The following is a 22,927-nucleotide window of genomic DNA, read 5'->3' on the forward strand; positions in this document are numbered from 1 at the left end:
ATGGTTACATGTGTGTTTATTGTCAATCTGCAGTTTGACATTTGAAATTGCTTTTCTCAATTAAGAGCATAATTTTCAGATTATGAAATCAAGATAGTTCATCTTGATGATGCTGGTTTATATCCAAACTAGTTTAGCATTGAATACCTCCTATTAATGGCTAAACTATTGCTTATAAGAACAAAGCCTCATGTGTTGGTCTAAGATTTTCTAAATTGCATACAACAGCACTTGTATGCATCAGACCAACAAAATATGATAAGTCCTCCCCTCACAATTTGTTTAGGATCAGAAACCAAATATTTTTACTATATAATAACTTTTGATGTGTGGTATATGATTAATTTCTCTACCACAATGCACAAAGATAGGTTTTTCAAAGAAAATTGGGGATATGTGTTAGTTTTTCTAACATTTGGGGGATGGAATAAACAGCTAGAAAATATGTTATATGAATCGAATAATCATTAATATGATCCTCACTTAGAAGATAATTCAAGTCAAATGCCAGAAGCATTTGCTGATTCAAAAATAATTATCATATTTCAGCTGCAAATGCTCTTATTGAAATTAAAGTCCCTAAAGGATTGAGTTTACTGCACGCATGAAGCATAGTAGACCGATCGGTTCCAAAGGTAAAAATCCTTGAAAAGGATAGGAGCCAATGATCAAAATGATCATAACAAGGAGAAAATAAGCTCTAGAAGAGCTCACGACATAACATGTCATGAAACTCCAGAAGAAGTTCAGGTACCTAAAAATAAAGAAAGTGATGAGATCTCAACAAGTTAAGTCACTTGCGAACCGATACAAAATGATCGTCGACGATATATTTGATACAATATAATACACAATATTATAAATGATTGTGAGGATCAGACCTGTAGTCCAGACACCTGAAGATGTCATGCCATCTAAATGCAAGTCATAACCTATATGACTCATTTGATTAAGTCTATATGAAAATCCCTGAAGAATTTAAAATGCATGAAGTATATAGTTCAAAGTATCGTGAAATGTACTCAATTAGATTACAAAGATCTTTGTACAGTTTAAATTAATCTGGGCGCACGTGATATAATCACCTTAGTGAATATTTGTTGAAAGAGGGTTACATAAATGATGTTATTTGTCCATATATTTTTATAAAGAAAATGGCATCAGAATTTGTTATACTTGTTGTTTATGTTGATGACATAAATCTTGTTGGAACTCCAGAAGAGCTCCAAAAGGCAATTGGATATCTTAAGAAAGAATTCGAGATAAAAGATCTTGGAAAGACAAAACTTTGTCTTGGACTGCAAATTGAACATTTAGCAGACTTGATCTTTATACATCAATCTGCCTATACATAAAGGGTTTTAAAACGCTTTTACATGGACAAAGCACACCCATTGAGTACACCAATGGTTGTTCGATCACTTGAAGTGAATAAGGACCCGTTTCGGCCTCTAGAAGAGGATGAGAAACTATTTGGTCCAGAAACACCCTATCTCTGTGCAATTGGTGCACTTATGTATTTTGCTAATGCTACAAGGCCTGAAATAGCATTTTCTGTTAATTTACTAACAAAATATAGCTCTTCTCATACACAGAGACATTGGAATGATATTAAACATATTTTGCGATATTTAAATGGAACTATTGATATGGGTTTGTTTTATGCTAACAAAGGTAGTGCAAATATTTTTGGTTATGCAGATGCAGGTTATTTATTTGATCCCCATAAAGCTCGATCTCAAACCGGATACGTGTTTACATGTGGATGTACTATCATATCATGACGCTCCACAAAGCAATCAATTGTTGCTACTGTTTCAAATAATGCTGAGATAATAGTTATTCATGAAGCAAGTAGGGAATGTGTATGATTGAGATCGGTGATTCATTATATTCAAGAAAAATGTGGTTTGGAATGTGATAAAAGATCCATAATTTTATACGAAGACAATGGTGCATGCATAGCCCAATTAAAGGAAGGATTTATAAAAGGAGATAGAACGAAGCACATTTCACCAAAATTATTCTACACACATGATCTTCAGAAAAATGGTGACATTGATGTGCAAAAAATTCGTTCAAGTGACAATCCAGCAGATTTGTTCACTAAATCTTTGCCAACTTTAACTTTTGAGAAGATGGTATACAAGATTGGAATGCGGAGACTCAAATATTTGAAACAAGATTTTCATCAAGGGGAGTAAAATACGCGTTGTACTCTTTTTCCCTTACTAAGGTTTTTCCCACAGTGTTTTCCTTATAATATTTTTAATGAGGCAGCTAGAATTGTGTATCACTAAATATGTGTACTCTTTTTCCTTCACTAGGATTTTTCCCAATGGATTTTTTCTAGTAAGGTTTTAACGAGGCACAATATCTTTTAATGAACATCCAAGGAGGAGTGTTATGAAAATAGTTATATTGTAGATGTCCATTTATTACTCTGCTATAGATAATCTTCCTGAAGAAGATTATTCATTTGGTACTCTATTGAAGTTTATCTACAAGCAACTGATGCAGGCAGGTTGCAAGCAACTCAATGAAATGATTTGCAGCAGTTTCTTATTAAACAGGCAGGTTGCAAGCAACTCATGCAGACAACCTACAAGCAGCTCAAGAAAAACCTCGTAGTTGCTTCCTGAAAAGCCTCGCAGCTGCTTCCTTTCTTCTATAAATAGAGGAATTTTCAGTTCATTATATACAACAGTTTGAAGTTGAATAATATATCAATCTCTCTATACTTGTCTTCGGTTTCTTTACTTTACAGTATTTATTTTATAACAATGTGATTGTTATCTGAGATATTACAACGATAAATACATACATATATAGGGCAAATGGAAAAACCAATGAAGTTCAAAACTTGAAATTTGAATAAATGCACTGCCTTATTTAAACTTTGGCAATGCTACACTTATCTGTTTGACCAAACGTTCCATTCGAATATGCAAATACTACGAAACAAATGATATACCTCAGATTCGGGAACATTAAGTACGAAGGTTAAAAGCTATATTGCTCGAACTCTTCAAAAATGTCATCGGGTGTGTCAGGTCCCCAAAAATAGTGCATCTTTGAAAAATCTGACACAGGTGCGATAGCATTTTTGGAGAGTCAAGTAACATAGGTTAAAAGTCAAGAGAGCATTTGTAAAATCTCAATTACGAGCCACGGACTACAGACTAGAAACTACAGAATTTTTTTATGACAAAAATTTGAAACTAGTGTACGTATGGATCTTGTACTCAGATTAAATAATAAATAGTAAATACAGTCAGACTTTTTTATAACATCATCCCTACATAACAATCATTTACTATAAAAGCCAAGTTTTTCTCAGAACGAATTTTAAGTTATATTTTACCTCTCTATAACAGTTTTTTACCTATAAGCTCACAACCATATTTATAACTGAACGCTCTTTGTAAAATTACTCATCTATAACAGCCATATAGAATCTTTAAGATTACTAATAGTAATTCTAAAAATATGCGCACAATCTTTTTCATTAAACAAAGTTTCTATCTTGCATAAGATATAAGATTTGCACATGATATCTTTTTCATTAGACAAATTTCAAAAAATATTTAAAAAGAAAATTTAATTGTTAAGCTCTTAGTTTGTCTTCAAAGGAAAGCTATTGGATACCTTTTTGCTGAAACTTTGGACATGAATTTTCGCCAATTCAAGTGTTATTTCGCTAGTAAGAGAATGAAATTTACGAAATAAGCTACAATTACAAAGTTATTCCATCAATCTTGAAAGAATTTATTTTTCTAGGTAGTTTTAAAATGTCTGCCTTAGAATTTAAATCTTTATACATTTAGTTATGAATTTATTAATAATGTATTAACTTTTTTCAATATTTAACTAGGGAAATATGCAATATGCATATCTTTTGAGATTTTAAATTTAAATAATTTTCTTTATCTTTTATATGTAACATTAAAAAAGAAAAAATAATTGATATTTGGATAATTTTTCTCTATAACAGCCAAAAAATATCTAAATATGAAATATTATTATAGGTGTATATAAGGCTCGCAAGTGGGCCGGTCCCGAGCCTAAACGGGCCAAGTGGGCCGGCCCCAAATTAAACGGGCCAAGTGGGCTTTTTGTATGGACCGGTCCGGGATCGTTTGGTCCCGGCCCGCGGGCGAAGTGGGCCCAACATATATTTTTTTTTTTAAAAAAAAAATAGATATTAAAGACAAAAGGATGTTAAAAAAAATATCTAAGGCAATGCTTTATAAATTTTATTATAGAATTGTGACCTAAATTTTATTTAACATCCTAAATTTTAATATTCAATATTTAATATCGAATATATATAGTATATAAGATGTATATATAGTATAGTATATATATTAAATGTATATATATATATATATATATATATATATATATATATATATATATAGTATAGTATAGTATATATATAAGTTATATTCGATAAGCTATATATGCAGTTTATATACTATATATAAGATGTATATATAGTATAGTATAGTATATATATTAAATGTATAATAATATCTAAGTCTAAAGACAAAAATATTGTAAAGAGATATGCCTTGTAATTTTATTATAGCATTAAAAAAATATGACAATATCTTTCTTAGTATTCATCCCCCTATGGAATGAGCACAACAAGGTGCTAATACCACCATTGAGAAGAAAAAGAAACTAATCAAGATGTGCCAAAATATAAGTTACATAATACATACTAATTTTTGTTCATACAAGTTACATGGTATCTCTTACAAACTTTATAAATCTATCAAGGTCCGGAGGGGAATTTTCGTTGGTGGTGGCGGAAAAGTTGCTTGGTCATCGCCACTTCCGAACGAAGCAACATCCTCCGCAAGTTCAGCTAGCATTTCTTCGTAAGCTTCGTCTTCATCTGGTTGTGATTCAGCAAGTCCAAAATTTCTTCTTTCCGACCGGATCCAATCTCTGAAAAGTATTGATTTTTCCAAACTCTCCCTCATAGACGCTCTATAATCACCGAGTTGAAGTCTTGCTTGACTGAAAGCGCTCTCTGATGCCACTATTGAAGCTTGAATAGTTAAAATGTCTCGGGCCATCCTTGAAAGAATCAGAAAGTGTTTTTCTTTGTCCTTTCATCATTCCAAAAGATTAAAGGAACCGTCGGGATTCACTTCCTCAATTCCCTACGACAAATAAACTTCAAGCTCATTTAGTTGTGAAAAATCACTACTACTAGAACCTTGAGAACCCCTAAACCCCGCCCAAGCACTAAGTGCTCTTACTCCCGCAGTTCTTTTAGATGATTGAGAATCAGAAGAAGAATGAGTTGGAACATTTGGTCTAGCATGATGTAATGCAACTTGATAAGTATTAAAAATAGTTTGAGCATTTATTCTAATTGAGGCTATTGTTTCCGGAAGTTGAGACAATTCCTAATCTTTAAGTGCTAAACCATTATAAACAGTTTCATATAAAAAAATGAGGACCTCCTAATTTCATACAAGGATTTAACAAAGCAGAAACACCATAAATAGGGGGAATAGGGAAAAATATTTTTTAAACTTTTTTCTCATAGAATCAATAGCAAGTTTATAAATTTCCCCACCCTCTGAAAAATGAGCAAACAAATTTACAAGTTCTGCAATATAAACTAAACAGTTAGAAATAGTAGGATAATATTGCCCAAAAAATTCATTTGTAGCAATATGAAATTTTAAAAAAAATTCTACAAGTATTTTAACATTAGCCCAATCCCCATTTGTAAGGTGCTCATCATCATCACTTACATGTGCATTAAATGTTGAGTTTATGGGGTTTCTATATTCATATGCAACAACCAAACTTTCATACATGTAATTCCATATAGTTGGACAAGGTTTAGGAACCTTTCTTTCTCTTAGGCCAAATTCATCGCATCTTTTAAAATATTCTTTAAGTCTACTTCTACGGTTTGAATAAAAAACCAGTTAAGAGCCATTTTAACCTTTTCAATTTCAATATTTAAAATTCTCATACCATCACCCACAATTAAATGGTAAATATGACAAATACATCTAACATGAAAAATATCACTAAATATAGGATTTAGCGTAGTGGTAAGCAAGGCTATAGCATTTGTGTTACTAGTAGCATTATCCATTGAAATTGACATTATTTTATCACTAATGCAAAAATATATACAAATATTTGTAACTGTGCTAGCAATAAACTGTCTTGTGTGACGTGAATTAATTATTCTATAAGAAATAATGCGCTTTTGTATTATCCAATCCTCATCAATCCAATGACTGGTAACAGTAAGGTAATCACAGTGGTTACCACTTCTACCAATATCAGTTGTAATAGCAACACGACAATTTATATAAGTAAATAAACAGCGCAAATATTGTTCATATTCATGTTTATATTTATAAATATCGCTCTTTACGGTTGTGCGAGGAAAACCTTTATAAGTAGGATTAAAAAAAATTCTAATATAATGCACAAAGTTAGGATCAGAAGGAAAACTATAGGGTAAACACATAACAATTACCATTTTTGCCAATTCTTCCCCATCTTTTTTTGAATCATAATATAAAATATCACTGGTAACAGTGTTAATTCCCGGTTGAAATTAATTTGAACCGGTACTAGGGTCAACCTGACTAGGAGTAGGTAGACTTTTCCACTCGGCCAAAGCTTTCAGACGAAGATATCTCACTTTATCTTGAGGGTGTTTCATTATGTATCTAGTCAAAGTTCCCCCCCCCCCGTCCCCCCGCGATCCAAAATATTTAAAAACTAACTCCGTGCCACAAGTTTTACACTTAGCCTTATTTTCTGGAATTAGTTGAGTAAAAAATGGCCAAACGGGAGATGTTTCCGTCCGTTTGCTAGGTTGTCTAGAAAAAGTAGGGGTAGTAACAGGAGTATCAAATGGGACATCATTTGGATTAGCAGGGTTACCACTAGTTGGGTTAACATCAGGAGCATGACTAGTTGGTGTATCATCATCCGGTTGAGTTTCATCAAAATCTATTTCCTCGTCGTCATTTTCATCAATAGTTGGATTAGAATAAAGAGCATTCATTAATTCATGGTCTAATTGTTCACCAGATCTAATATTATGGCAAAATTGACTTTCAGTAAATTGTAATAAACTATTATCGCTATCAAGAATATCAGGTGTAAGACGTATACGGAGTTTGGTTCGGGGAGCCCGGGGCAGGGGGGACAGATTGAGCACTACATTCGTCACTCTTGGATTTTCCCTAATTTTTACCAAAAAGTTTTTTTAAGGAAGCCATCTTAATTAATAAAGTAATAGAAAATAAATAAAACAAACAAAATTATAATATTAAAACTTAAGAGTTAGAATGAGTTTACCGAATTGACGAACAACTTGTTGGAAATTGATTATCGTTGAAAACTTCAATTCACCAACTTCACAATTATTTCACAAATTGTAACAATAAAGTAAGCAATAGTAGCAATTATAGAAGAAAATTAGATAGAGATTGTGATAGATTGATAATTTTATAAGAAAAAATGAAAGAATGATGGAGTATTTGTAGTTGAAAATAGGGAAAAAGTGTAATTATAAAAAGTTTAGAATTAAAACAAAGTTGAGGGGGGTTAAATGGCTATTTTATAAATAGCCAACGGCTATTTTTGACAGCCCAACGACTATTTTTTTTTTTAAAAAAAAAAAATCCGTTGGGACCATTTGGCCCGCTAAGGGACCGGGCCGGTCCCGGGCCTGACGGGCCCAACTCATAGGACCGGTCCACGAGACCGGCTCAGGCCTGCTAAAACCGAGCCAAACGGTCCTGGCCCGTTTAGCCCGTGGTCTCGGGCCTGGACCGGCCCACTTGCCACCCTTGGGTGTATAATAACAACGAGGTTGTTATAGAGAGGATTGATTATATTCATATTTTGGTACATATAGAGTAAATATTCATGCACAATCATACAATATGTTTCGTTCTACACATATCTTGCACCTCATTGGTTTAAGACCAACTCTACAAGAAATTTCAAGACAAAATTCAAAACAATTGACCCACCAATGCATCGGCAAACAAATAAAAAGTAGCATGTGTAAGGCACGACACATGTGTACTGCTGCTCAACAATGTCTAAAGAGAGTGTAAATTCTTTTCTTCAAACCAGATTCTCCACTTCAATGAGTACTTGGAAAATTAATATAGTTCCTCTAAAACACCAATGGAAATCGGACTCACAAAAGGAAAGAGCAGAAGAAGAAAAAAGAACTTAAGAGGCGCAAGAGGATGAATAAAGATATTCTGGATAGCTAATCATTAACATCATAAGTTACAGTGTAACACTACAAAGAAATGTTTTATCACAATGGAGGGTTTAGGGAGCTTAATATTTCTAGATCACATAGAGAGGAAGCACAAAATGTTTTAAGATCAAACAAAAGGAGCAATACAAAATTCGTAAGTTTCAGCAGTTACTCGTCATCTTTGTATGGATATTCCTCAGGAACTTGCTTCAGAAGTTTCAGCTGCAACTCGAATGCATCATCCCCTCTAAGCATATCACGGATCCATGTGACTTCTGTTTTCATTGACACCTGAACATGGGGCAAATGCAGATAAATTTGGTGTTCCAACAATTAGCTAATATATATGCAACACTCCCAATTTCATCTGTTCTTAATACTTGTCCACCCTTGCTGCGGGAGATTAAAGAGTACATTTTTGCTTCTCATATCCCACAGTAAGTTTCCTACTAAACCTAACAATTGCCAATGGACTAAGGGGAGTCATTTAAGATAGATTATGAGGGAGACTGCAACATTGGAAAATGAAAACTCATCTGAGTTTAGTATGATATGAAACATACGAGGAATAAGGAAAGCAAAAGGGAAACAGCGCAACAACACTCCATAATATTTCCGTATGGGAAAAACACCCTTTCATTTGCACACTAGTTGCCGTTCCAGTCGGAAGGACAGGGCTTTGGTGACATCTACTATAACTTGACAATAAATCAGGACGTGCGCATGTCTACATCTATAACAGCTTTCTTCTTCTATCACAAAGCATGTATATTGTGCACAAGAAGACATTGATAATTAGCAGATGCTATAGAAGGGTGAAGCTCACCATCTCTAATGCTCCTCTGATTACTCCACTTAAGATGTTACAGTAATATAGACCTTGACAAGTATCGGGAAGCTCAACAAAGTCTACCAAGGGGTTGTCCTCCAAAATCAAACTGCACGTTGTTCCCTCAGCATCCCAGTTGCCCACAGTTGCTGTGACACCGAGGAACATTTTGAGACCAACCTGTTCATTACGAGCAGCAAGAAATCATGTTTCTTAAATCAAGAATTTCAGCATAGACTTTTTAAAAGGAAGATTAACTAAGAGTGTACTATAAAGAAAATGAACTTGAGAATATGATGGGAAGTTATAGGCTGAGGTGCTCAGCTAAACATATGACATAGAAACAACATGATATTCTTTTTCCTTTTTTTTTTTTAATAAGTAGAACAACTGGATATTCTGCTCACTACCATGAATACTGGCAGTGAAACTACAATATACTCTGCTCAACCCAGAAATCAACTAGGAGGTTTATTCCCAACTTACTCAAACATCCGAAAGACAAACTTCCCCACATAACGAAGGGAAGAGGAGCTAGAGATAGAAGCAATTACTACCTCCTGCTGCATACTTTATGTATGTATGTATGTATGTTTGTAGACATGCACACCGTCAATCTCCTATTGCAAACCAAAGTGTAAAGGGAACGTTGCTGGTTACACACATAGTAATACATTTGGAATGTATTGAGGTCCAGAAAACTTATCCAGCCTTATTAGGCGTTCACTATGTCAAGAATTAGCTAGGAATAAAATTTATCTAAAAATCCATCATTATCATATCCTAGGGGTAACAACAATCCCTCTAAACAAGGGGAAAAGAACGACCAGCCTTTCTCTCATTTTCTATTTACCCTATCTCCATCTATTCTCTCTTCTTCTACTTCTTCTTCTGTAGAACCCTAGAGAAAATGCGTGACCCTCCCACACCCCCTCTAGGAAACCCTCCCCTCAGATCGTCTCCATCCCTCCCCCCTCCCTTGCTCTCATAGCTTTTTACATTTGTTCTGGTTAATTATATTTCTCAACTTTGAAAAGAATGAAGAAAAATGTTGGCACAAGTCTTTCTCTTCAAAAGGAAAAAAAACATCGTGCTATGCTGTGTGTTTACATCTTCTTTGCTAATCTGATCATCTCTTTGCTTCTGCACCATATAGATACTTGCAAAAGTGAAGATCTATTTTTTGTACAATTTAGATGTCCTGTTATGCATTTTCGTTTCACTTTACGTACCATTTACATGACCCCCTTTGATAGAGGAAATAAAGAAGAGGTTATTCAGTTGTATAGAAACTCCAAGTGGGTACAAACAACATGACCAAATTTTCTCTATACTTTCTTGTTCAGGTCTGACTGCTAAAAGACTATTTTGAGTAAAATGATATTTTGGCATGAAGCATCATAGTGCAGCTTCCAGAACTAGATGCATTGTGTTCAAACTTTTGTCTCAATCTTATTTCAATTCAATCTACTGCCACATTAACCTCCAACACGATTGTAAAATTGATACATCCATATTATTCCTTCTGCTTTGTATTGGCTACTGGCACGCGTAGGATTTCAGAACTACTATTCAAAACAAAACTGGAACTCCGTTACTAAACCAACACACAATTAAATGAAATGCAATTTGGAGGAGGAGAGAGACCTTGGCAATGACTTCAGCTGTTTCCTTGAAATCGATACACCTAGAGACGTTAGATTTTGCCAGAAACTCATCAATGAGCCGAATTCCAATGTTATAACCCCTGCAATTCAGTTAAACCTCTCAAAATTAGTTTATACTTCTTGGCCAATAAAATTAAACTGAATTGCCACTGATAATTCCAATCAATATCAATATCAGTGATACCTCAATTCTGGTTAGAGTCAGCGATATGAATCCTCGGGGTTCATTCAGAGGATTCATCATTATTACTCCGGTCGTAACTCCCCTCATTTATATGGACTTCGGATCACATAGGTGGAGTTCAACCGAAAATTCTATGAACACTAACAGAAGACTACTCCCTCCATCTCAATTTATGTGATATTATTTCCTTATTAGTCCATTCCAAAATGACAGTTTTCTAAATTTAAAAATAATTCAATTTTAAACTAAGACGTTTTTATAACCACACAAATGTTAATGATATATTTAAGAGCGCAAGTTGAAAAAAAGCTTCCTTTTTTTTCCTTAAACACTGTAGCGAGTCAATCTAAGCCACATAAATTGGAACGGTGAGAAGAACTAGGGAAAGGATTTACATTTGATCAAGCTGTTTGTTGACCTCTTCGACCTCCTCCAGATCGGTAAGCAATTGCCTCACGATCGCACCGTACGTTAGGGTGAAAAGTTCAGCGTTCTGTTGAAAAAATCACAAAATTAGTGTAACATTTATTACTAAATTCAACAATAAATTAAATAAAATCGAGATTTTTAGAATACCACTCGTTCAACGTTAGCGAAAATGGCATCGCCGGATCTGGGAGCAACGGGAGCCATGTGAGCCTCTGAGATTTGCTTATTTTCCGATCGATTTATGTCTGAGCCAGCTTAGAAGTTAAGACTGTAGAAGAAAATACTGATGCTTAGCAGTAAAAACAGGCTAGGCCCGATTGGATTAAAACCCGGGAACTAAGGCACCGTTTGGCAGTAGATTTTCAAATTTGATTTGTAAAATTTAATTCGGATGAAATTTAGTTTGAACATGAAAAATTATTTGTACATCAGTTTTTAAGAAAAAACATAAAATATGACTTATACCCGCAAGTTCTAAAAACTATTATAAATACCTCATAGTGACTTCATCAATAACATTCATTATCATTATCACAAAACATTAAAAACATTAGAACAAAATTATTATTTTTATAATAAACTACATAATACATTATCGTATTACCGAGAAGACGATGCAATATTGTTACAAAATAATAAATAATGGGTTCTTTAATAAAATACAAAGTTTGGGACAATTTAAAAAATATATATATAATAGTAATATTTTGGGGGGTTTTGGATTTTGAGAATTTGACAAAATATAAAATTTATGAACAAACATGTATTTACCAAAAACAAATTGAAAAAAATCTATGGTTCCTAAATCTCAGTTTTCTTTTTATGGTCGAGTTGACACGTGGAGATAGTGTTTTTTTTTTAAATAAAATAAAATAAAACTTTCAAATTATGAGAATTTATAATATTTTCACACTTCCCGTTCACTGTGACTCGAACCCAGGACATAACGGTCGTATGTAGGGGTATTTTTACTAACTTAGCAAGCATCACTTATTTGGAGAGAGTGTTAAGAATTTGATGTTGCACACTATATTAAAAAGCGTTTAGGTTACACCACCGTAATGTAAACAATTTTTTATTTTACTAGATTATTCAAAGGATATTTATATATAAATTTCTTAATATAAGATAGATAATCTTCTACAATATATAAAGATGACTAGATAGTGTAAAAGTTTCGACCGTATATATAACTTAAATTTTTAAATTAATTAGGCATAACACTTAGATACACACTTAACGTTGACATAAATTATCGGTAAACCATTTAATTTTCTCATATCTATTTATGTATTATGCCATTTGATTTTAATAAAGTGATAGTTATTTGAACAGAAATAAATTCATTTTTTTTAACGGATGACTAATATGAAAATCTGGGTAAATAATAAATTTGTGAACATTACGTTAAAAATGAAGAAATGTCACCATTGTAAAAGGAGGGTAACATCTAGGGTTGTGCATAATTTGGTAAATACCGAATTAACGCACCGAAACCGAAAATTTTGGTATTTGGTATTCGATATGGTATTTGGTTTAAGTTTTAAAAAATATTGGTATTATGTATGATATTTGATATTTTAAAATGAAATACCGAAATACCGATACTGTACCGAAATATATGATATATTACACAATACACATATTATTAATTATAACATAAATATAAAAATCTAAAATTTTACTTTCCTTTATTTTCTAAGTTTATCAAATAACTCTAAGCAAGTAACAAGACATTTCTAATGATCAAATTTATTCTTTTATGTACAGTTTTTTCTTTGGGTTGATATTTGCTAGTTTGGACAAACCTTTTGTCAATAAATATTTTTAGGTTTGTACTTTTGAGTACTTTAATTTAGAATATTACAGTCTATGACTATATGCACTAGTTAGTATTCAAACCGAATAAATCAAAGTTACCAAACCGAATAAATCGAAACCGAAAAGAGAAACCGCACCATACCGAATTTAATTAGGTACGATATTGATATTGTATTTTAAAAAATCGAATACCAAAAATACTAAAGCGAAATATCTAAATATCGTACATAACCGACCGATAAATACTCTATAAGCATCATCATGTCACCATTCCTGCTTGGAAATAGATGTAATAATGTAATTCAAGGTGAAGATCATTGAAAATGAGATATTTGGACTCTTAGATAATTGTGCAACTGATATTTTTATTTACTTTTTTTCTTTCATCCAATAATTGCGTTACATTAAAAATGAGATATTTGGATTAATATTCTTCTCCTTGACCACAAAGCAAGGAAAGCCTAAGGACCGATAGTAAAGTTGTATTCGTGTGGTTGCGTGTTAGTTTTGAGCGGCAAAATAAATTATGTTAAGGTAAATTATTTTTGGAATAATAATAAAATTATTTCTGTATAATATATAAATCATATATTTGAACCGTAGAATTATCAGTTAATACTTGTATATGACGAGGCTAACTACGTTAGAGCGCTAACGAGAATACTTCATATACCGTATTTTTTACGATAATAATAATGTAATGTGAAATTGCTATCCAAAAGGCACCTAATTTTGTCCACCGTTCAAAGGAAAGGACAAGGAAGTAGTAGCGTGTAGGTTTGGTGCTGTACAAAATAAGCAAGACACGTGTTGCCTTATTATAGGATAATCCATAAGGCAATTTCGTCTTAAGTCGGCCATTGCACCTTTAAAAGGAGCCTCTTTGTTCCCAAAATCTTCATCCTTTGATTTCTCTATTCTCAATATCTCCTCAATTTTTCTCTCGTCTTCAAACACTTCTCAAGGTACATTAACTTCTTTCTTTTTGTTCCTCTTATTTTATGCTACTTTTATTTAATTTCGATCTATATTTTTAGGATCTAAATACTCATTTTTGATTTGTTTAATCGCTCTGTATATATACACCAACTTGAAATTTTTGTAAGTTTATTTTGTTCTGTCTATATTTTAAGATCTGAAATACCCTTTACTGAGAAAAAAAAAACTCAACCTTGATTTTGTTGTACCTGGTTGAATTTGTTATTGTTGTGTATACAGTTAAAAAACTCAGTCTTGATTTTATTGTTTCCCTTTTGTAGTTTGTATATGCATAGATCTGAATTGGTGTGCTAATTTTGGTTGATTTTTATGTATACAGTATAAAATCGATCTTAGTTTTGTTCATTGATTTGTATTTGCACAAAGTTGGAATTTTTCGTTTGTTATTTTGATGATTGAAACTTTTTCTGTATATACAGATGCAGATCTTCGTTAAAACCTTAACTGGAAAGACCATAACCCTTGAGGTTGAAAGCTCCGACACTATTGACAACGTTAAGGCTAAGATTCAGGACAAAGAAGGAATCCCACCGGACCAGCAAAGGCTGATCTTCGCCGGAAAGCAGCTCGAAGACGGCAGAACCCTAGCCGACTACAACATCCAGAAGGAATCGACCCTTCACTTGGTGCTCCGTCTTAGAGGAGGCATGCAAATCTTTGTCAAAACCCTAACTGGGAAAACAATTACCCTTGAAGTGGAAAGCTCTGACACAATTGACAACGTTAAGGCGAAGATTCAGGACAAGGAAGGAATCCCACCAGATCAGCAGAGGTTGATCTTTGCCGGAAAGCAGTTGGAAGACGGCCGAACTCTCGCCGATTACAACATTCAAAAGGAGTCCACTCTCCACTTGGTGCTCCGTCTTCGCGGCGGTATGCAAATCTTCGTCAAAACCCTAACCGGGAAAACAATCACCCTTGAAGTTGAAAGCTCCGACACTATTGATAACGTTAAGGCGAAAATCCAGGATAAAGAGGGAATCCCACCAGACCAGCAAAGGCTGATCTTTGCCGGAAAGCAACTTGAAGACGGCCGAACCCTCGCTGATTACAACATCCAGAAGGAGTCTACCCTTCACTTGGTTCTCCGTCTTCGCGGTGGGATGCAGATCTTCGTTAAAACACTCACTGGGAAGACTATCACCCTCGAAGTCGAAAGCTCAGATACTATTGACAATGTTAAGGCTAAGATTCAGGACAAGGAGGGTATCCCACCAGACCAGCAGAGGTTGATCTTTGCTGGTAAGCAGTTGGAAGATGGGAGAACTTTAGCTGATTATAATATCCAGAAGGAATCCACACTTCACTTGGTGCTCCGTCTTCGTGGTGGGATGCAGATTTTTGTGAAGACGTTGACCGGGAAAACCATCACTTTGGAGGTGGAAAGTTCTGATACTATTGACAATGTGAAAGCTAAGATTCAGGACAAGGAGGGTATTCCCCCGGATCAGCAGAGGCTGATCTTTGCGGGAAAGCAATTGGAAGATGGACGAACCCTCGCTGATTACAACATTCAGAAGGAGTCCACCCTGCACCTTGTCCTACGTCTCCGTGGTGGTTTCTAAAGTTTCTGTCAGTGCCTGTGTCTGTGTCTTGGGTCTGTTTGGTTCATGATTTAGCAATTTGTGTAGTTTCTGTTGGTTGTCATCATGTTATGTTTCCAAAAGAGGCGAGGAGGCTTGTTCTCTCTTGTCTCTGTTTGTGAATAATAAAGTTTAATTATTGTTTAAATGTTGGTCTTGAACTCCTTTTTTCTGTGCAATCAATGAGAAGACTATCTCAAACTTTGGTCTTAAGCTGTTAGATATGATATCTTGTGTAGTAGTTACAAACTTGATATCTGCTATTGCGCATTTCATCTCAAACGTGATGATCCAAATGACAGACTATTCTTCTTTGGTAATTGCTTTGGCATAAAGCTTTGCTTCCTGTCATGTGTTGGAGCCCCTCTCCTATAAGATTGTGTTGAGGTCAATGATATGTTGGGGGTGCCAAAACGGCTCTGAGTTTTTAGCTCTGCGGTTTTGACTTTTTCACCTAAATTGCTCAATTTGCCTACTGGAGCAATGTTCAGGACCTCAGCTGTGGGCAACACTTAACAACCTATACATCCATGTCTATATTTGTCTAGAAGTAGAGATGTTTCTTTTCTGGGATGTCCTACTAATAAATCTTGATGGCAATAGTACAAGTTACAATTCTAATAGAAGAAATGGCTTTACAAAGATCTATGTTATTAAAAGGGTCATATAATTGAAATAGCACTTGTATATGGACCATTCAACCGTTTCCCCCCAAGTTTGGCATCCTCCTATATTTATCATCAAGCGGATTAGAAGTTTCGAATGTGTAACAAGCGCATAATTTCCACTGGAACGCCCATGGATAAAAAATATTGTGACATTTCCGTTTTTATTGGTTTGGAAGTTTCAGAATGTGGCCTGTTCAAATCGATTATTCTTTATGTAGCAAAATGGTTGATTTTATCAATTATAATCGAAAAGAAGACTGTAAAAAAAATTCACCGACAAAGAATGTGTTCAATATATATTATACACCTTTAAAATTTAATATTTTATTTATATACACAGTGTAATTTTTCGACGCATTTAAGGCATGCTTCGCCCTGTTTGAATACTAAAACGAAGAAAATTTTCCATTGTGTATTTTATGTAAAAAGAAAGTAAATCGGTGTGTTTTTGTATTCTTTTTGTAGCTTTCCTTTATATTAACTCGTACTATGTAATTCCTTTCTGAATTATCATGCATCCCCGGTATGGTTTGTTGGTTACCTGTGAGTCTGATCTTTGTTATTTTTATGGTTCCTCATTTCATTTTTTGCCTTATTGTAACTTGCAACTAGTTACAACTTACAACAACACACCCAGTATTATTCCATATTGTGAGGTATGGGGAGGGTAGTATGTACGTAAATCTTACCCCTACCTTATGAGGATAGAGAGGTTGTTTCCAATATACCCTCGGCTCAGGAAAGCATATCACCACATTAATGAAAAAATATACAAGAAGGGCCAAGCAGAATAAAAACAACAAGACACTAAGGTGATCAACAATGAAAGAAAATAATGGTTAGTCATAAAAATATACTACTACTAATAGAAAGCGAGACTGGATGCCAATACTACTGTTATGAACACTCTAGACTGCCTACTCTACTACCCTAATCCTCGACCTTCATACATTCCTATCAAGGGTCGTGTACTCGGTCAGCTGAAGTTGCGCCATGACTTGCCTAATCACCTCTTCTTTGGCCTACCTCTATCTCCCTGTAGGCCCTCAAATGTCAACCTCTCACACCTCTTCACCGGGGCGTTTGTGCTCCTCCTCTTCACATGACCAAACCATCTAAGCCGCGCTTCCCGCATCTTATCCTCAATAGGGGCCACACCCACCTTATCGCGGATAACCGCATTTCTGATCCTATCTAACTCGGTGTGTCCGCACATCCATCTCAACATCATCATCTCTGCTACCTTCATCTTCTGGACTTGCGCGATCTTAACTGGTCAACATTCAGTCACATACAACATCGTAGGTCTGACCACCACTCTGTAGAACTTACCCTTAAGTTTCGGTAATAACTTCTTGTCACACAAAACACCGGAAGCTAGTCTTCATTTCATCCATCCTGCCCCAATACGATGTGTGACATCTTCATCAATCTCCCCGCCCTCTTTGAATAAAAGATCCAAGGTACTTAAAACTGTCTCTCCTAGGGATGACCTGCGATTCCAGCCATACCTTCCCTTCCCCTCCTTGAGCCTCGCCACTGAACTTTTACTCCAAGTATTATGTCTTGGTCCTCTCAACTTGAAACCTTTAGATTCCAGGGTCTGCCTCCATACCTCTAATTGCAACTAGTTAATTCCGCCATAAAATTTTATATTAAATTATATAGTATTTGATTAGTCATGAGAAAATAATAATTTTTGCGTAACAATGGAGCATTTGATCGGCTGCATAACAAAGACATAATCTATCTTAAGGCCCCGTTTGTCCATAAATTTTTTCTCCTTTTTTTCAAAAAAAAATTCAAAAATATGTTTGTTCATGAAATTTGCAAGTTTTTTGAAATTTTCCGAAAATGAGTTTTTTAAAAATCAAAAAGTGATTTTGACTACTTTTTCAAAATTATCAGATTTTTTTTCACTCACAAAAAAACAACATATTTTCAAGTGAAATGCATGTCCACACATAATTTCAAATTTCAAATACCATTTTCCAACTTAACTCCAAATACTACTTTCTTCTTTCAAAAATTATAATTTTTATGTATAAATGCCTACTAAGATTCATAACTAATTAGAGTCAGCGGCGTACGCATGGTTTTTTATAAGCGGTGTCAGAATTTTAAATAGTAAATAAATAATAATTCACTATAACATCATATTAAAAAAAAATATAATTCGAATTATTTTATAGAACACAACTCAAGTATCTTATTAAATATAAATTTTTATTTTTTAAAATATATTTAATATAACCTCATTAAAAATAATACTAAATACCTTTATTATATATAGAACAACAAGTAATCACACAAACACTCACCATTCATTGGATTATACAAATTGTTATAGATTCGAACTAGTACATAGTCAAGAAAAACAAAGCGCCTAACCAGTTGCTACATGTCTCTTGTTGTCGTGCTGTGTCACTTTATTAAATTATTTCTTTTTTCTGTTAGATTTTTATTATAAATACTTATTTAGTAAAATTTTCGTCTAAGCGGTGTCACCGCTTGAACTAAGGTAAATCCGCCTCTGATTAGAGCTTTTGGTGGCAACGTTAATATATTTAAATAACATAAATCAAGTAATTTTCTGCATAACAAAATTTTCATTATAAATTCTCCCGTAACAATTCTAATAATTCTAACAACTTTTGTAAAATATATTTTATTTTCACTCGGCCACATTGAAATTCGACTAATTTTGAATTCATGTCCGCCTAATGCCCATCAAAGGAGGAATCATTATTCCTCATTATAATTTTTTTCGTATCGATAGCTCGAATTTCAGAACTCTTGAATTTTATTCATCTCACCACAACCATAATTTTATCATTACCATTTACCATTGTATAAATAATTGCTAAATTATAATTCCGGCATATTTTTTCCTTTGGGTTTTTCAAATTTATAACTCCATTAATAATAAAAATAAAAATAAACGAGGCCTAAGTATTTTTCGTCCTTAACCGACACAGCCCAAAACCCGAGAGTCTTTATATCTTACTTTTCCCATTGTAATCAACTATTCTACGTGCACTCTATTTGCTCAGACTTATCCGAATCTCTCCAAACCCTAGTTTTCGGATCAGGTAATCTCTAATTCCCAATTCTTGGTAATCTTTATAATCTTCAGATCCGCTGAATTAACCTGTCTCCAGATTTTACATGTGATAAAAATCAGATTTTTATTTGGAAGTTGCTATCTTTTTGGGAGTTTTATTTAACAGTTATACGGTTTATATAGCTTAGCAAATATTGTGTTATGGGTTATTCTCGTTTTTCATGTGATAAAATTCAGATTTTTATGTGATAGTTGGTATCTTTTTGGGAATTTTATGTTACAGTTATTCGATTTATATGGCTTAACAAGTATAGTGCTTTGGGTTTTTCTTTGTCCGCCGAATTAAACTGTATCTAGCTTTTACATGTGATAAAAATCAGATTTTTATCTGAAAATTTGTACTCCTCGTTTTCTGAGTATTTTATTTTGAAGTTACTTGATTTGCATAGATTAGCAAATAAGGTGTTTTGGGCTATTCTTGCTTTTACATGTGATAAAAATTAGATTTTTATTTTGGAACTGGAATCTTGTTGGGAATTTCATTGAACAGTTACTCGAATAATATGGCTTAGCAAATATGGTGTTTTGGGTTCTTTTTTGGCCGCTGAATTAAATTGTCTCTCTAGTTTTTACATGTGATAAAAATTTGATCTTTATTTGAAAACATGTACTCCATTTTTCGGTATTTTATATAACAGTTACTCTATTTATATAGCTTAGAAAATAGAAAGTATGGATTTTTTTTGGGAGTTTTACTCTATAGTTATTGGATTTATCACCTAACTAATCTTTTGTTTTTACTTGTGATAAAGATCAGATTTTTATTTGAAACTGGTATCTCTTTGGGAAAATTATTTAACAGTTATTATATTTGTATAGCTTAGTATTGTGTTTTGGGTCTTTTTTGCTCAACCGTTTTCATGCCTTCGATTGTTGCCTTGTGAAATGTTATAAGAATCAGATTGTTCCTCTGAAGAACTGTTACCCTGTTGGGGAATTTAGTCTACAGCTTTTTGTTCTATCACTTAGCTTGTTTTTTGATTTGGGTTAATTTGTTAGCCTAAGTTTGGTTATCTGATGTGGTTTCATGCCTTTGATTGTTACTTTAATCATGAAAGCTTATAAAAACCAGATTTTTCTTTGAATAATTATTATCTTGTCACAATCTTTCTTTACTGTTCTTCAATTTCTATGGCTTTATAGTTTATAGATCTTTTGTTTTGGCGTTTCATTTGTTTGCCTGATTTTGGTTATTTCCATGCCTTGCAATGTTATTTTTGCTGTGAAACCTTTTAAAAATCGGATTTTTCTTTGAAGAGCTGGTAACTTGTCGGGAATTTCATTAGTTCGGTTGGTTTAGTGAGCCATTTTTTGGTTATTCGACGTCGTTTCATGCCTGATATGTTTGTCTCTGTCATGAATCTTAGTGGTTGACAGTTTTTCCAGATTTGTTTATAATGAAGAATTCATCTTTTTATTTATTTATATAATCTGTATATTTTAAATAACAATCTCTTCTTTTGGATTGTTCTATTAGCTCAATGTTTTTACTTGATGTGGTTTCATGGCTTTGATTGTTGTATTCGTCATGAAATCTTGGTGTGAGATGGCTTTCCCAGACCTGTTAGTAATAAAGGATTCATCTTTCTTCTCTGTACGGGTTTTTGGTATTTGTGCCATGGGTTTTCTTCATCTTTCTGTTTCCAGAACTATGTCTTCTGACTTTTATTCTAGTTATTACCAATTTTTTCCCTTTTGCTTCTATTCTATCCAGCTATATGAGTGCAAGTTTGGTTGTATTTTAAGTCCTGTGTCACTTGTGATCATTACACATCAGATGAGATAATCTATCTTCGCATACTGCAAGTTTGTTTAGGTAGATGCTTTCGATATTCATGTTGGCATGTGCTGATATAATTTATGAATGACATATTTGCTTATGATTTCTCATTGTATAATTGATGAACTTTTTCTCTACCCAGGTCTGAGCATCCAAGTTTTGTGATTTCAGCGCGCTTGTTGTCTTCCATTCTCTGAAAAGTTTCATGTCTGAGCTCGACCTCCAAGTTCCCACTGCTTTTGGTATGCAACTCGTTTGATATAACATTATTTTTGGTGTTTCTATCATACTTCTAATTCTGTTTCATTTTCTTTTAGAAGCTTGCAACGGGCAATTTATTTTATGTTGTATTTTGATGGATTAGATGTGAAGGGCACATGAAAAAAATTATCTTGCTGGTTATTTACGATATATAATTGAGCTATATGGTTGCTTTGATTTCATCTTTAGATCCCTTTGCTGAGGCAAATGCTGACAATTCTGGAGCTGGGTCAAAAGATTATGTACACATTCGCATACAGCAAAGGAATGGTCGGAAAAGCCTGACAACTGTTCAAGGGTTGAAGAAAGAATTCAGCTACAATAAAATACTGAAGGACCTAAAAAAAGAGTTTTGCTGCAATGGTACTGTTGTCCAGGATCCAGAACTAGGCCAGGTTTGTGTTAGGGAGATTGTTATCTGTCTGTTAAATGTCTTACAACATCATGGTCATTTTTGAGTGTTGTGACTAATATGCTGGTGATTATTGTTTTTGAAGGTTATTCAACTCCAGGGTGATCAGAGGAAGAACGTTTCTGCATTTCTTGTCCAGGTGATTGCTCTTTACGTCAGCCAATAACTCTCTCTTGTTCATTTTAAGTATATGCTGCCATCATGAAGATGTGTGCTAAATACGTTATCCTTGAATTCACTATCAATATCAAAAACTCTTTCTATCATTGTACTGATTCAGCATAGTTAGTTCTTCCTTAAATTTTCAACTGTAGTGAGCGGCTATTTAGTTCCATTAACGACATAATTCTCTTTTAGTCATGTGCTATTTTTGTTGGTATTATTTGCTGAAAATCTCTCCCAGAATAGAGAAAACAAGCAACAAGGGAATTGTAGAGAACTAAGTTCTTTAAGCTTGACTGAACTGTTGTGTTGTGATATTTAGTTTTGGTGGATGTAGTTTTAATGTTTTATCATTGCTAATTTCTTCTCCTTTAACATTTGGAAACAGGCTGAAATCGTGAAGAAAGAGCACATCAAAATTCATGGTTTCTGATTGCCATCATCACTCATCGTGCAGTTATCATATTTGTTGTGCCAGTGCAGGAAATGCTATCCAAACTTAGTGATAATAAAGTTTCCTAGTGTGTTTTAATCAAAAATTGCTAGTGTTGGTTTTCTGCTGGTTTGATATAAATGCTGTGTTTCCCCTCGACTTTCTGCCTCGTAGTTATGGATTCTGTTATATTTTCCAGCACAAACATTGTGCATGCGAATACAATTAATGGCTTTATCATCTTTCAGTTGTTGTTGTTATGTATGCTTTGTGTTTTTGTGCATCCTTACCAGATTT

The 22,927-nt window shown here is 33.9% G+C and overlaps 3 protein-coding genes across 3 annotated transcripts; 2 read left to right on the plus strand and 1 right to left on the minus strand.

Annotated features, from left to right (window-relative positions):
* Window positions 1–8,262: 8,262 nt before the first annotated feature.
* On the minus strand, window positions 8,263–11,695 carry LOC104105243 (uncharacterized). Its single transcript, XM_009613500.2, has 5 exons — window positions 11,535–11,695; window positions 11,354–11,451; window positions 10,755–10,854; window positions 9,105–9,287; window positions 8,263–8,569 (listed from the first exon to the last, which is right to left on the minus strand). The coding sequence occupies exons 1-5, from the start codon at window positions 11,589–11,591 to the stop codon at window positions 8,447–8,449; spliced, it is 561 nt and encodes a 186-aa protein (XP_009611795.1). The 5' UTR covers window positions 11,592–11,695; the 3' UTR covers window positions 8,263–8,446.
* A 2,349-nt stretch (window positions 11,696–14,044) lies between these two features.
* On the plus strand, window positions 14,045–15,938 carry LOC104105242 (polyubiquitin). The gene is made up of 2 exons (XM_009613499.3): window positions 14,045–14,173; window positions 14,627–15,938. The coding sequence occupies exon 2, from the start codon at window positions 14,627–14,629 to the stop codon at window positions 15,770–15,772; it is 1,146 nt and encodes a 381-aa protein (XP_009611794.1). The 5' UTR covers window positions 14,045–14,173; the 3' UTR covers window positions 15,773–15,938.
* Window positions 15,939–19,412: 3,474 nt separating this feature from the next.
* Window positions 19,413–22,870, plus strand: LOC104105241 (protein translation factor SUI1 homolog). Its single transcript, XM_009613498.4, has 5 exons — window positions 19,413–19,550; window positions 21,505–21,604; window positions 21,813–22,018; window positions 22,121–22,174; window positions 22,586–22,870. Exons 2-5 carry the CDS (start codon window positions 21,568–21,570, stop codon window positions 22,628–22,630), a joined length of 342 nt encoding a protein of 113 aa, XP_009611793.1. The 5' UTR covers window positions 19,413–19,550; window positions 21,505–21,567; the 3' UTR covers window positions 22,631–22,870.
* Window positions 22,871–22,927: the final 57 nt, after the last annotated feature.

This window comes from Nicotiana tomentosiformis, chromosome 8 (assembly GCF_000390325.3).
Source record: "Nicotiana tomentosiformis chromosome 8, ASM39032v3, whole genome shotgun sequence".
Lineage (NCBI taxonomy): Eukaryota > Viridiplantae > Streptophyta > Magnoliopsida > Solanales > Solanaceae > Nicotiana > Nicotiana tomentosiformis.